Genomic DNA, 13,661 nt, shown 5'->3' on the forward strand with positions numbered 1-13,661 from the left:
AGAGACATCTGGAGAGTCATGACGTCTTCTCCTGGGAGGAGAGACATCTGGAGAGTCGTGAGGTCTAGTCCTGTGAGGAGAGACATCAGGAGAGTCGTGACGTCTTCTCCTGGGAGGAGAGACATCTGGAGAGTCGTGAGGTCTAGTCCTGTGAGGAGAGACATCTGGAGAGTCATGACGTCTTCTCTTGGGAGGAGAGATAACAGGAGAGTCGTGACGTCTTCTCTTGGGAGGAGAGACATCTGGAGAGTCATGAGGTCTAGTCCTGGGAGGAGAGACATCTGGAGAGTCATGACGTCTTCTCCTGGGAGGAGAGACATCTGGAGAGTCGTGAGGTCTAGTCCTGGGAGGAGAGACATCTGGAGAGTCATGACGTCTTCTCCTGGGAGGAGAGACATCTGGAGAGTCGTGAGGTCTAGTCCTGGGAGGAGAGACATCAGGAGAGTCATGACGTCTTCTCCTGGGAGGAGAGACATCTGGAGAGTCGTGAGGTCTAGTCCTGGGAGGAGAGACATCTGGAGAGTCATGACGTCTTCTCCTGGGAGGAGAGACATCTGGAGAGTCGTGAGGTCTAGTCCTGGGAGGAGAGACATCAGGAGAGTCGTGACGTCTTGTCCTGTGAGGAGAGACATCCGGAGAGTACTTCCGACTTCTCTTTGGTGGAGAGATGTCTGGAGAGTCATGCCGGGTCTTTTTGACAGGAGAATCCTGTCCTCTTCTCTTTGAGTTAAATATCTTGTGTTTTTGTGCCACGGTCCTTTTTACGCCTGCGCATTGCAGCCATAGGATCGCCTTCTCTTTCCTGTTCTCTCAACATGCGGTCAAGATCCTCAAGTGGCTTAAGGGCTTCGCGCAGCGCTTCCTTAAGTTTCTGGTGATGCATCTGGATCTGTGCCAACCTATACATACATTTTAACATAAACCATTGAACCACTTTTATAATTTTTTATGTGGATATAATCACATAAACTGTGATATTTGAAATGATCATGCACATTTACCCTTTTCCCCACTGAGCGTATTTCTCGTCTCTTGCCGCTTTTTCACCAGCTTTCTTTTTCTGTTCATTTCTCTCTGAATCCAGATCCCTCCTTTTGCCACTTTTGTCTCTGAAAATCGTCTGAGCCTTACGCGATTCATCTGGTCAAAGGGGATGAATGGGTAAGTATGTAGAAACTTCATTATTTAATTTTAGGACTAAATAAAATACGACAATATAGATGATAAGCTGAAATGAGATGCAAAGCTGTATGAAGCTCTTCAATCAATGGGTGTAAAAAAATCTTAAGAGAGAAAAGTTGATGAAACCTTCAAGTGGCTGATTGTGTTTTTCTCTGCGTCTGTTCTCCTTTTGCTCTTTCCTTAAAATGTCCACAGAAACCAGGCCTGCCTTTCCACCAGATAGCATCCTTTGGCCCTGGTTATAAAAAAAAAAAGACAATTGAAAAATATAACATTTGAGTGAAATCAGATTTGACATTAATCTTTGTTCCAACACAGTCTGCTTACCTGTGACTGGCCTGGCCTACGAGGTGGTGACAAATCTCCATCCGAGTCCCTTCCACTCGGTGGCTGCCCCCTGGGTGGAGACTGGTCAGAGTCTGAGCCCCGTTTAGTTTTTGAGGGCCTCCTTGGGGGAGATTGGTCGGAGTCTGAGGCGTTTCCCTTCAGGGGCCTTTTCCTCGGGGGAGACGGATCCGAGTCTGAATCATGTCTATTCTGACCCTTCTTAGCCACCGCTGACCGATGAGGATCCGGTGAGCGTTTTTTACTTAACAAGGATGAGCTGAGCTTGCTTTTGTTGGAGGCTGAATCTGACAAAGACACAGTTAATTTGTTAATTTTCATTTTGTAATGCCTTTTGGACAAAAATTAAAGATTTATTATTAGATCAAGCTATGTCTTTAAAATAAATTTCAATTCAAAACTCATGTTAAATGGGTCTCTGCTTTTTACTTTTATTCATATGCCACACCAGATTCCACTTTACAATTTAAATGGATCACTGACCTTTACTTTGCATTTTTTCTGACTTTCCTGAACACTGTCTTGGTGGTGACAAGTCTGGGGAGTCATGGCGTCTTCTCCTGGGAGGAGAGACATCTGGAGAGTCGTGACGTCTTCTCTTGGGAGGAGAGACATCTGGAGAGTCATGACGTCTTCTCCTGGGAGGAGAGACATCAGGAGAGTCGTGACGTCTTCTCTTGGGAGGAGAGACATCTGGAGAGTTGTGATGTCTAGTCCTGGGAGGAGAGACATCTGGAGAGTCATGACGTCTTCTCCTGGGAGGAGAGACATCTGGAGAGTCGTGAGGTCTAGTCCTGTGAGGAGAGACATCAGGAGAGTCGTGACGTCTTCTCCTGGGAGGAGAGACATCTGGAGAGTCGTGAGGTCTAGTCCTGTGAGGAGAGACATCTGGAGAGTCATGACGTCTTCTCTTGGGAGGAGAGACAACAGGAGAGTCGTGACGTCTTCTCTTGGGAGGAGAGACATCTGGAGAGTCATGAGGTCTAGTCCTGGGAGGAGAGACATCTGGAGAGTCATGACGTCTTCTCCTGGGAGGAGAGACATCTGGAGAGTCGTGAGGTCTAGTCCTGGGAGGAGAGACATCAGGAGAGTCATGACGTCTTCTCCTGGGAGGAGAGACATCTGGAGAGTCGTGAGGTCTAGTCCTGGGAGGAGAGACATCTGGAGAGTCATGACGTCTTCTCCTGGGAGGAGAGACATCAGGAGAGTCGTGACGTCTTGTCCTGTGAGGAGAGACATCCGGAGAGTACTTCCGACTTCTCTTTGGTGGAGAGATGTCTGGAGAGTCATGCCGGGTCTTTTTGACAGGAGAATCCTGTCCTCTTCTCTTTGAAGACAACTCGGGTGAGTCATGTCGACCTCTGCTTAATGAGCCAGCCTCTGTATTTTGATGTTCTTTTCCATTTCCTTCCTCTGTGTCATCATTTTGATCCACTTTTAGGAGAGGAAGTAAAACTATAGTAAACAACAGTCTTAACTTAATATTGCACAAATCCCCCCCTACTTCTGTGACTTCTTATTTACCTCCAATTACTTTCCATCTGTTGCTGGTCCTAAAAACTTCCATCTGTTTCACTTCCTCAGGTCGATCATCAATCACCTCAGCAATCTGAACAGTTAACAAGAGATTAAGTTTTAAAACAGAACTTGTTGACATAACAAAATTACCCAAACTATAAGCATACCCATTTAATACAATAGATTAGATTTCAGCATTAAGTAAATGGCCTGTATTTGTATAGCGCTTTACTTAGTCCCTAAGGACCCCAAAGCACTTTACACGTTCAGTCATCCACCCATTCACACACACTGGTGATGGCAAGCTAAATTGTAGCCACAGCCGCCCTGAGGCGCACTGACAGAGGCGAGGCTGCCGGTGTTCCAGATCTACTGGCGTTTAGATCAACTGGCGTTAGTCGAACAGATGTGTGGCAGACTTCCGTTTCAGGAGCTGCTACCTACAGACTAGCAAAAAAACGCCAAATGTGTCATCTGTGACACTTGTGAGGTTATCTCAAACACACTCCGTCAGTGTTGATGCTGTTGAACAACAAAATGTTTAAAAATGTGGCGAGTTTACCTAGGGTTATCCTCATGCGCGACGCGATCGCGAAAACAGCAAACAATTAACACCATGCCGATGTTGTTCACAGGACAACAAGAGTAAACGATCGGGAGACTCTTGTTGTCGTTATCGTTCCCCTCACACGGTTTGTTTCTCCGAATTCAGCGTTTTTGCTTCACAACTAAAGCGAGCAGTTTACTTTGTGTGCACTAACATGGACTCGAGTCAACCAGTGCCACCACTGGCCAAGTGCCACAGCCTACAGCCAGATCAACTTGTGACACACATCTGCAGCACGTCTGAATTCGTTTCATGCACAAACATTTTAGAGTTGGTTGTTATATACAGTCTGTATAAGTGTGGTTAATCTAATAAACATTTGTAAGGAGATGGCAGTTACTGTGAATGTACAGCAGTTACACAGTGATTAGTAATAAACAGTCAGACAATGACCCTGACTTTCTCATTCAGTCTTGTAGATTGAATGCACCTTCTGTGGAAAGTGGTACCACACAGTGTGTGTGGACTTCCCCTGTGCAGAAGGCGACTACAAATGTTGTGCATGTTAAATAAACAGAAAAAAGTGATCCCTGTTGTCTTTGCTTACTGATTGTTTTCAGTGTTGACAAGCCACATTGCTGCCATTGCATCTTTCAACATGTTTGTGGGTAGATTTGGATGTACCAGGGGTAAGTGCAGCCACTCAGCCTCTACTCAATGTCATCATAGCAAGTTAATCTAGTAGTAGGCTATGGTAGGCTTGGTACTTGGCCACAGGTGGCAGCAGTGGACTGACCTCCATTTGAAACTGCTCCAGCTGCTGTGTGATAGTGGATCTGCTACAAATTGAAGATCATATGGAAGTTTTGGAAATTAACCCTTGTATTATGTTGAAAAACAAAAAAGTGACATTGATTTTGTTGCGGGTCATTTTGACCCATACTGTGTAAATCCACTCAGAATTGTCAAGAAACTGCAATAAAACAATAGCACCTTTATTTTCCATCAGATAAACATGTAGAACACAGACATACAACAGTGACTTTCCATAACTATTTTAGGAACAATTTGGTTTTTCGTTCTTACAAACACGTATTTTGAACTTGCCCAACGTTCTCAGTTTTTCAATGCTCAACATTTTCGATTTTGTCCACATGATGGACAGAATGTAACTGTGTGCTTTCTGCAGATGTACTTCTTGTATTTCTCACAAAAAGTGCTTGTTTTCAAACAGGAATCTTCCTAACTAAGATTTAAAACAAAAGATTTCTACGTCTCCTCCAGTCTCACAAACAGAACCAATCGACACACCTGAGTCACTGACTTTCTTATATCCACTCACTCTCACTGGCTCTGTTTATTACTAATCACTGTGTAACTGCTGTAAATTCACAGTAACTGCCATCTCCTTACAAATCTTCATTGGATTAACCACACTTATACAGACTGTATATAACTACCAACTCTCCAGCCATGTTGATGGATTGCCTATATTGGCTGGAAATATTAATTTCCAGAGAAAGGACACAGACAGACGATGCTTACAGGATGTGATGTGACAACACTAATGAAATATTGACGTGTCATATTTGTCCAAGGCGTATTTCATTGTTATGGAAAAAGAGAATATTAAAATCATGATGACCAATTGGAGCAGTGATTTCTATGACTTTGTGTATATAATTTGGAATTTTGTACAAATGTAGGCCAATAAGGAATATATGATATCATTTCATTCTTTTCAAACAGACACAATTGAAAGGTACAAATGTGTTTTGCATGAAACACTGGGTTTAACAAAAACAACAACATTATCAGTACCCTCAGGTGAGGAAGTACCTTGTTCATGTGTGGTGGCAGCTGGGGACCTATGAAGCCAACACTGTTGTGAGGCATGGTGGCGATGGTGCCTGGGCTCACCACCGGCTGGGGAGATGCCTGACCAGATATGCCAGCGTTATGGTTCAAGTGGCTGTAGTCCCCAGTTTTTCCCACATCTGTGCACCTGATGACATGGAAAAAAGAATATTAACCATGACAAAGCATCAACATTATAACATTAGGTTATAATAATACATTTTCTACAAGAAAAGTGAGAATAAACATGTCTACATTATTAAATAATGATGGGAAAAGTTCTACTGAAGGAATAAGCCTAGAATGTTTAAAAATACCGATGTTTACTCACTTGATGTAGAAGAGGACATAGGCCTGCTGGTTGAGAACAGTGCTAATGTCACTGACTGACACGGACGAGTCATTCATCTGAAACCACTGCTCATTGCTGGCCTGTGAGACAGAATGAGAGAGATGTGACACAGCAGATTCAGTTTCTGAATTGAATTTGAGCTAAAAAGAAGAATCTTATGGTTATATAGGGGTCTTTTTTTTCTTTCTTTCAATGCATACAAAGTAGTTTTCTGCTGAAATGTGTTGTTTATGGTGTTTGTTTGTTTGTACTACGCAACAGCAGCATTCAAACAGATTCGGGCACAGCCAGTACCTTAATATAGCAGAAATAGTGTCCAGTATGACAACTCAATCCAGAGTGAACCAGCACAGCATACAGCCTGTAGAGCTGGGGCTCCCCGTGGGACTGCGACATGAAGGGCCGCAGATCCAGATGCTCCAAATACTTCACATCCTGATGACCACCAAACAAAAAAATTCAAACATTACATGCAAATATCCTGTTTTATAATAAAACAAAGCATCTGTCATGTATCTTTATGACTTAAGCAGACACTATTGGCCATTTGCCTTTGTGATTTTGCCTCCACTGAAGTCTGCAAAGCGTTTGAGTGAGATGGTGAGCACATTGGCGCTGCGATGGATTGTAAATCTTTTTGAGGCCGTTACCATTTTGTTGCACCTGAAGGAAACAAACATTCAGCTTGTTGACAAAAATCACACCTAAACACTAAAACTCATCATGGTTTGGCATCTCTTTGACTTACTTGGTGCATTTATAAGCATTTTCACCACCCAGCTGTTCTGGCTTGACAAACTGCTCCAGAGCTTTGGAGACATTTGGAGCAGTCTATATGAACAGAGAGAGAGAGGAAAAACCTCACACTCCATAATGCAGAGAATACATAGTAGCAACGTCACTTTGAATGTTGTCCAATTACCTTAATTTCCAGAGTGACATCCAGAAAAGGGTCAAATGTATCTGAGACAGCTTTGCAGTTTAAACATTTAACTGAAACAGAAATCAGTGCTATGAGTATCACACAAGCTGTAAGACATAAAAAGACAAATAAAAGAAAAATAAATCAAACCTTAAAAAACAGTGACTTACCTCTGGATCTTAGGTACCCGCCAAACACTTGATGGATGAAAGAGGTTGCCTGCGTTTGCCTGTCCAATCTATAATAAAAAGATAAAGCACAAAAGTTAACTAATAAGGACAGTGCAACAATTAACTGACTGACCATTTATTTTTTAGCATTTTGGAACCAGACAATCACTTTACAGTATTCAAGTAGCAGAAAAGACAATAGGAGGAATTGGAGCACGATTAATTACTTAAGAGGCCATCTGCTGCTACACGGGAAGAATTGATTTGATGAGAATTGACACTTTAGGTTCTTAAAAAAATAAATGAATTAATAAATTATTTTTAGGAGTCTAACAAGAAGCACAACACTCAGCCCAGTGCATCTGTTAAACGTGTAGTTTTGGTTAAATGTGCACATAGACTTCGAAGCTCTATAGTAACACATAGAAAAACCTGGATTTTCTGAATTTTGCTGCTGCAATAATAGCACTAATGCCATTAGGGTGAATAAGAGATGACCTGAGGGGTTGAGTGCTCCTGCTCACACTGCTTACCCTGTTGCCTCAGAAGAAATCTATACTAGACACTAAGTCTGGCAGCTCTCTGCCATAATCCCAGACACCTGTTTTACTACACGTTTAAGCCGCTTCTGATCTTTTCAAGCCCTGTTACCAAAACAAGCTACCACACCCAGTGTAAGAATACTTTCTGTGTTGGAGCAGTCAAGTTCATTAAAAAACTTGATATAATAATGAGGTATTATATCAAGTGGCTTGCCTAGTATGTAAACTGAGGTGTCAGTCAGGCAAGAGACTGAGGAATCTGCATTTCTGAAAAATACTCTCAGCAATTGAAGCATTAATAGTTAAAAGGAACTAGTATAAACTGCACTTCCTGAAAAACAGGATAAAGGATTTATTTCATATTCTCCTACTGTCACGGTGTTACCTCTACGTAGCTAATTATGGATCTTACTACATAATAAAGTGCAAACACTGTCAAGCCCAAGTAAAAATATTTTTGTGTGTTTAACTTGTTTAGAATGCATGCAATGTAAAATGACACTCACTTGGTTCCAGGTAAGCAGGACCTTTGCATAGCATCCACTGTGCACCGCAGGAATTCATGAGCATCTTCCTGGCTTCCATAGCGGAAGTGGTTTGCAATCCCTGTGTGAGGGGAACGAGGAAAAACAGAACCAAAAAACAAAGCAGGAGGTGAATTATTGTAAAGGATACCACAGTTAAATGCAAGTTTACACTTATTTAAAAACAGAATTCAAAATCCCTCCAGATTATTTCCCTCCAAAATTACAAAAGGTAAACAGTCACACAGCGCCTCCTATCATTAAAATATAGGTAAACACTTTGCACAGAGCACAGCAACAACAGTCATCCACTTACACCCAAGCTCATTGAGTACACCAATGGGCTTAATGACATTCCCGGAGTTGGTAAAAACCTGAATGATGTGGTTTTGCATGGTACACATCATACAGAACCCTGGCTCATGACCTGCAGCAGAGACAGAGACAAAATACTGAGTGAGTAAGGAGTGATACAATGTGAGAATCAGCGCAGGACTGCGTAACACCACTGTTGGTGAAATAAACTTACATGTTTTGGAGTGCTCCCGCGTCAGCATGTAGTTTGCTAAAGGAGGGGTGTAGCTGAGACACTGCAGGGCTGAGTTGAGGAAGCAGGTGTTCCCCATGTTCTGGAGGCCTGCACCAATGAGGTGAACCTGGGCCCAATTTAGGCTGAGCCGATCTGGTGAGAACAGCACCTTCTGGGGCAAGTCAATTCCATCGCCACTGTTGATCACTGACACACAGAGCCACAATTATTACTAAAAATCTGTTTCAATACATTTTAAAAAGGAGATAATTTAATGCCACCTTACTTATACAACCACACACTGGCACATGGCAAAGTCATGTCAGGACATCACAGTAATAGCTACAACTATTAACAGTTATATAATGTGATTCTGGCCACTGTGAAAAACTCCTAAACAGCCTCAGGAAGAAAGATAGGACAATTTGCCTTCTCCTTTGTTTCTGCTAAACAAGTTGGGCTGCCGGTCTTTATATAAAAACAGCAATTGCATCACGAGCTGAAGTGACTGATCATGCAAAGCTGGATGCATTACATAACTGGATGAATGAACGGAGAAGGGAAGCAGCAACACAACACCCACAAAAGCAGTTGTCAAACTTGTGTGAAAGCAGAAGCAAAAAGATTAGCTGTACGTTACTAAAACCAATTCTGACAAATATGGGTAAATAATGGCTAAAAAGTGTGGTTCCATATTTGCTAAAACTGGTTGGAAAACTATTCTGTCTGACAATAAAAATCTTCAAACAGCTTAAAAAGACATTTTGAAAAAAAGCCAGGCTTTGCTCTGACCTTGGTCCTTGGGCTGGTCCTCAGAGGAGGGTGTACTCTGAGGACCAGCCCCTTGGTCCTTGGGCTGGTCCTCAGAGGAGGGTGTACTCTGAGGACCAGCCCCTTGGTCCTTGGGCTGGTCCTCAGAGGAGGGTGTACTGTTGTACACAGCAGCTCCAGGTCCGAGTCCGGCTGACTCGTGGTCAGACTTTTCTGAAGATCTGTCAACTATGGTCATTGTTCATAGCTGCATTAGGAACATAGACACATACGTTTATGAACTGAAAACAAAACAAAACAAAAAAAACAACAACAACTCATTGTTATTTTGGAAAAAGGGAAAGGGAAAGAAAACTTAAATACTACATCAATCCTACACTGGTTAGGTAGCAGTACAGTGAGTTTGGACAACAACAACTAAATACAAAAGCCACATTAACAGATTATACCCAATTTCGCTGTGCAAAAAACTGCACAATGACAATAAAAAGCTCTAAGTCTCTTATAGCTTATAGTTAAATAACGCTATATTAAACACTGCCCTCATACCATCGCCTAAACTTTCAGCAAACAAGTATCAGAAATTGTGTTAGATTGGATGATTTGTTTACATTCAAAAACAGACTAGCATAAGTGAGAGCCAAATATTAGTTTTTGACCGTTTGTTTTTATTTGAATCATCTTGTCAGATTCCTTTTAAATAACAAACACCAGTAGACAAGAGTAACTTTCGACATCTAATTTAACTCTGTCCAACTAACAAACTTAAAATATCGACAAAAATTAGTGTTTAGAAAACTCAAGAGGGGAAATGCCAGATAACCCACTCGACCGAGGAAATTTCCAAGTCGGAAGCACGTTTACAACAGAAGCAGCTGTTCCCTCCCACCTGCTCTTACAGAGTGGCTCACATTGGCTAAATGACGGCTGCTAGGCCTTTAACACGCAGCGTCGCAAAACCTCAAGAAAACACACAAAAAACCCTGATCATATCAGACGGAGAGCAAGTTGAGAGCTTACCAGTCTTGTCCAAATCCGAGATGGAATGACGCGCACTTAAAGAAGATGCAAAAACCATGGAAACCACATAAACATATTTGTACATTAACATAAAGCTGTTGTACACACACACACACACATATGAAGAGAGAGAGAGAGTATGCATAGTATGCAAACGGCTACCAAACAGCCATCATAATTCGTCATACAATGAGAACAGAACAAATCAACAATTGACAATGACTAATTAATATTAAAATCTGTAATATAATATATTGTTTGGAGTTTAGTCCGTTACTGTTACTATTTTTACCATTTCTTCTTGGAGCAACTGTAATCCACATAATTTCCTTAGGGATTAATAAAGTATTTTGATTCTGATTGTTTCAGGATGACCTGCCATTATCCAATGACACATCTGCTTACCTGTATCTTTTGCTCGTTTCTCCTCCTCTTCTTTTCTCTTTTTTCTAAACTGAAGACCTGATGGCTTTGAACTTTTCTTGTCCATCTTCCATTGGTTTTAATTTTGCACTGCAGTATGAACACCCATCCCTCAACCCAAGGATCACCACAACATGATCTAACACACCTTTCACAGATTCACTTTGTCTAGGGTGCATTTCTGAGATTTCACACAACCCAGGATTCAAATCATGAATACATAATGGGCTTGGATTTACAACATTATGAATGAAATGCGCTCTATTTGGAAGCAGCCGCCCCCTCCTCCCCTTTCGGTTGTGTGTGAGACTTTAAATCATCAAACTGTAAATTTTAAATTGTTATTGATCCCTTTATCCCTAGTCCTAAAGTGTATATTTATTTTCTTACTCTTCTTATATATATTGTTTGTTTACTTGCACTGATGTAACTGGAGCTTAGTCGTCTCCTTGTTCAGTCTGACGTCACTAGCCGTGTCTGGACCTAAACTCTGCTGCAGGTCCATATATCAAACGATAACTATGGCATTACTAAGCGTTGAAAAACTGTCTAAAGTCTTTCATCTTTAATAAAATGATCAGCGTTCTGCTCTACCAGGTGTAACAATTGAGTTTAACATCCAGGCATCCATGAAAACGGAATTTATGACATTTAACGGAGTTAGAAGTTAGCAGGGAGTTAGCTCGCTAGCTTCTATCTAAATACAATATAGCATGTCCTGACTGCGGGGTTTTGGAAACAAATGAAAATGTACAGCTCTGCTATCACTTCCAACATAAATGAAGACAGAAAGCTAAACAGCAGTGACGTTTGTAGGGTTACTGAAGTTGGGCTAGCTGGTATATAATGATGTGCTATGTGACCGCTAGCAACACAGCTATGTTAGCATAATATAAACAAGCTAACTTTTTTCCCACTCGATAAAAGTTAACGTGAGTGTTCTCGGTGGTCAGGAACAAATGTAATCGCATGGCAGGATGCTGTAAAAGGACCAAACTTCAGCCAGGAGAACAACTGAGATAATCCATCCACAATACGAGGTTAGTCATTTATATACTGCTGCATGGGCTGGGCTGCAGTTACATTCTAAGGTTTTAAAAACTGAGCTTAAATAAATGATTAGCGGTAATAAAAGCCGAGGGAGGTCAACAGTGATCACTGACTGTTTTAGGAGCTTTTTGAGATTAAATAGAAGAAAATACAAAACATTAAACATGTTAACAACACAAAAGCCATATTAAACGCAGACTACTTTAGGCCCGGAAGTAGGATTTGTCACGTCATCACTTAACCATCGGATAGCATGTGAAATAGATGACACTTTCAACAGTTATGTCCAGATTAAGGGGGACTACAGAAGTGTGTATACTAAAAAAAAAAGAGAGAGAAAGAAATTTAAATAAATACAGCATATTTGTGCTTCACAGTCAATTCAATTTTATTGATATACCGCCAGATCACAAGAACAACCTCCTCAAGGTGCTTTATACTGTAAGGTAAGAACCCTACAATAACACATAGAAAACCCCAACAATTAGCACTTGGCGACAGTGGGAAGGAAAAGCTCTCCTTTTACAGGAAGAAACCTCCAGCAGAACCAAGTTCACGGAGGGGCAGCCACTTGAACTGACCCTGTGTGTGTGTGTGAATGACTGGAGGGAGACAGGACAAAGACAGGCTGTGGGAGAGAGACAGAAAGTATTAATATTTAATGATGCAGAGTAGTGTACAAATACAAGGAGAGCGAAAAAAGATGAGTGAAGAAGAAACACTCTGTGTATCATGGAAAGCCCCCAGAACCATAAACCTATTGCAGGGTAACAAAATCTCCCGAATCCAAACTGGGAGCTGGTTCCATAGAAGAGAGGCTTGAAAGCCAAAGACTCTGCCTCCCTTTCTACTTTCAAATGCCCAAGGAACCATGAGTAAGCCAGCACTCTGAGACTGAAGTGGTCTGTTGGGGTTATATGGCGATACGGAGTGGTTGATTCTCAAGCTTTAGCTTACATATTGTGTGTGTGTTTGAGTCAGATATAGCACATTTTTAACCCATTGCTCAGTACGAGTAACATGTCCATGTCATTCTCCCTTATAGTCACTGCACTTTGTCCCACATTTATTTGGTCCTACGTTTATTTGGATCTGGTCACATTAGTTGTCATGCATTGGGGGTACTGAAATACAGTAGGACGTGTTCTCCTGGAGTCTACCACTGGGATGTTAACAGTGGATTGGTTTCTAGGTCCTGTTGGCTGCCTGGGACCTCCATAGATCAGGTGTGCTCTGGATTCTCAGTGGGCTTGTTTTGTTGGGGAAAGTAGCTTAATACCTTTGTTGAGCAGTTTTTGTGGTCTGGTTTTCATCCACTTGTAGAGGCTGCTGTTACTGGGGAGTGTAACTGCGATGGGATGCATGACTGGTCTGCAACAATGTCCAGGTGGGTTGGTAAGTGTCAAAACACCACCCAGTGCCAGCACCCAAAGTATCCCAGATGAACACTGCATTGTAACAGGCAATCAGTGTTAGTTACCCTGTAGTTATGTAGTTAATGAGGTGGCTCATCGATGTACAGTACATCTAGGCGTCTCTAGTTGTCTGTGAGGAAAACGGGGTTTAAAAAAAAGAGAAAAAAAGGGAAAAACGGCAGGGTACTTTTTAATCCTTTAACACATCAGCTGACATACTCAGTTCCTTGTAACGCTTTCACTTCACCCGGAATATACTGACAATTCGCGCTGAAATGAAACAGATTTTCAGGACTTTAATTTGAGCTGTTGTGTTATTTAAGTATTTATTCATAGGAAAATAATTTATTTAAAAATTTGCTCGAGTATTTTCTATTATTAAAATTATTGTTGTTGTTGCTGCCGCTGGTGTTCATATTGTTAAAAACCTGTGGATCACAGAGTTATCGGCCCATTTGTATTCTTTGCCAAGTTTTCCACCAATTTCAGCACGC

The 13,661-nt window shown here is 41.6% G+C and overlaps 1 protein-coding gene across 1 annotated transcript; it reads right to left on the reverse strand.

The window, feature by feature from the left end:
- Nucleotides 1–588: 588 nt before the first annotated feature.
- Nucleotides 589–12,843, reverse strand: LOC147320611 (uncharacterized). Its single transcript, XM_086308716.1, has 19 exons — nt 10,685–12,843; nt 10,280–10,314; nt 9,281–9,506; nt 8,489–8,695; nt 8,276–8,386; nt 7,942–8,041; nt 6,894–6,961; nt 6,724–6,794; nt 6,550–6,632; nt 6,353–6,464; nt 6,096–6,236; nt 5,781–5,881; nt 5,432–5,597; nt 3,052–3,136; nt 2,011–2,961; nt 1,510–1,814; nt 1,309–1,417; nt 1,002–1,140; nt 589–899 (listed from the first exon to the last, which is right to left on the reverse strand). The coding sequence occupies exons 3-19, from the start codon at nt 9,495–9,497 to the stop codon at nt 728–730; spliced, it is 3,138 nt and encodes a 1,045-aa protein (XP_086164842.1). The 5' UTR covers nt 9,498–9,506; nt 10,280–10,314; nt 10,685–12,843; the 3' UTR covers nt 589–727.
- Between the last annotated feature and the right edge of the window lie 818 nt (nt 12,844–13,661).

Source organism: Aulonocara sp. 'chitande type north' Nkhata Bay, linkage group LG10, assembly GCF_057382095.1.
Source record: "Aulonocara sp. 'chitande type north' Nkhata Bay isolate Kocher_YH1m ecotype deep benthic linkage group LG10, A_spYH_male_GT1.1, whole genome shotgun sequence".
Taxonomy (NCBI): Eukaryota; Metazoa; Chordata; class Actinopteri; order Cichliformes; family Cichlidae; genus Aulonocara; species Aulonocara sp. 'chitande type north' Nkhata Bay.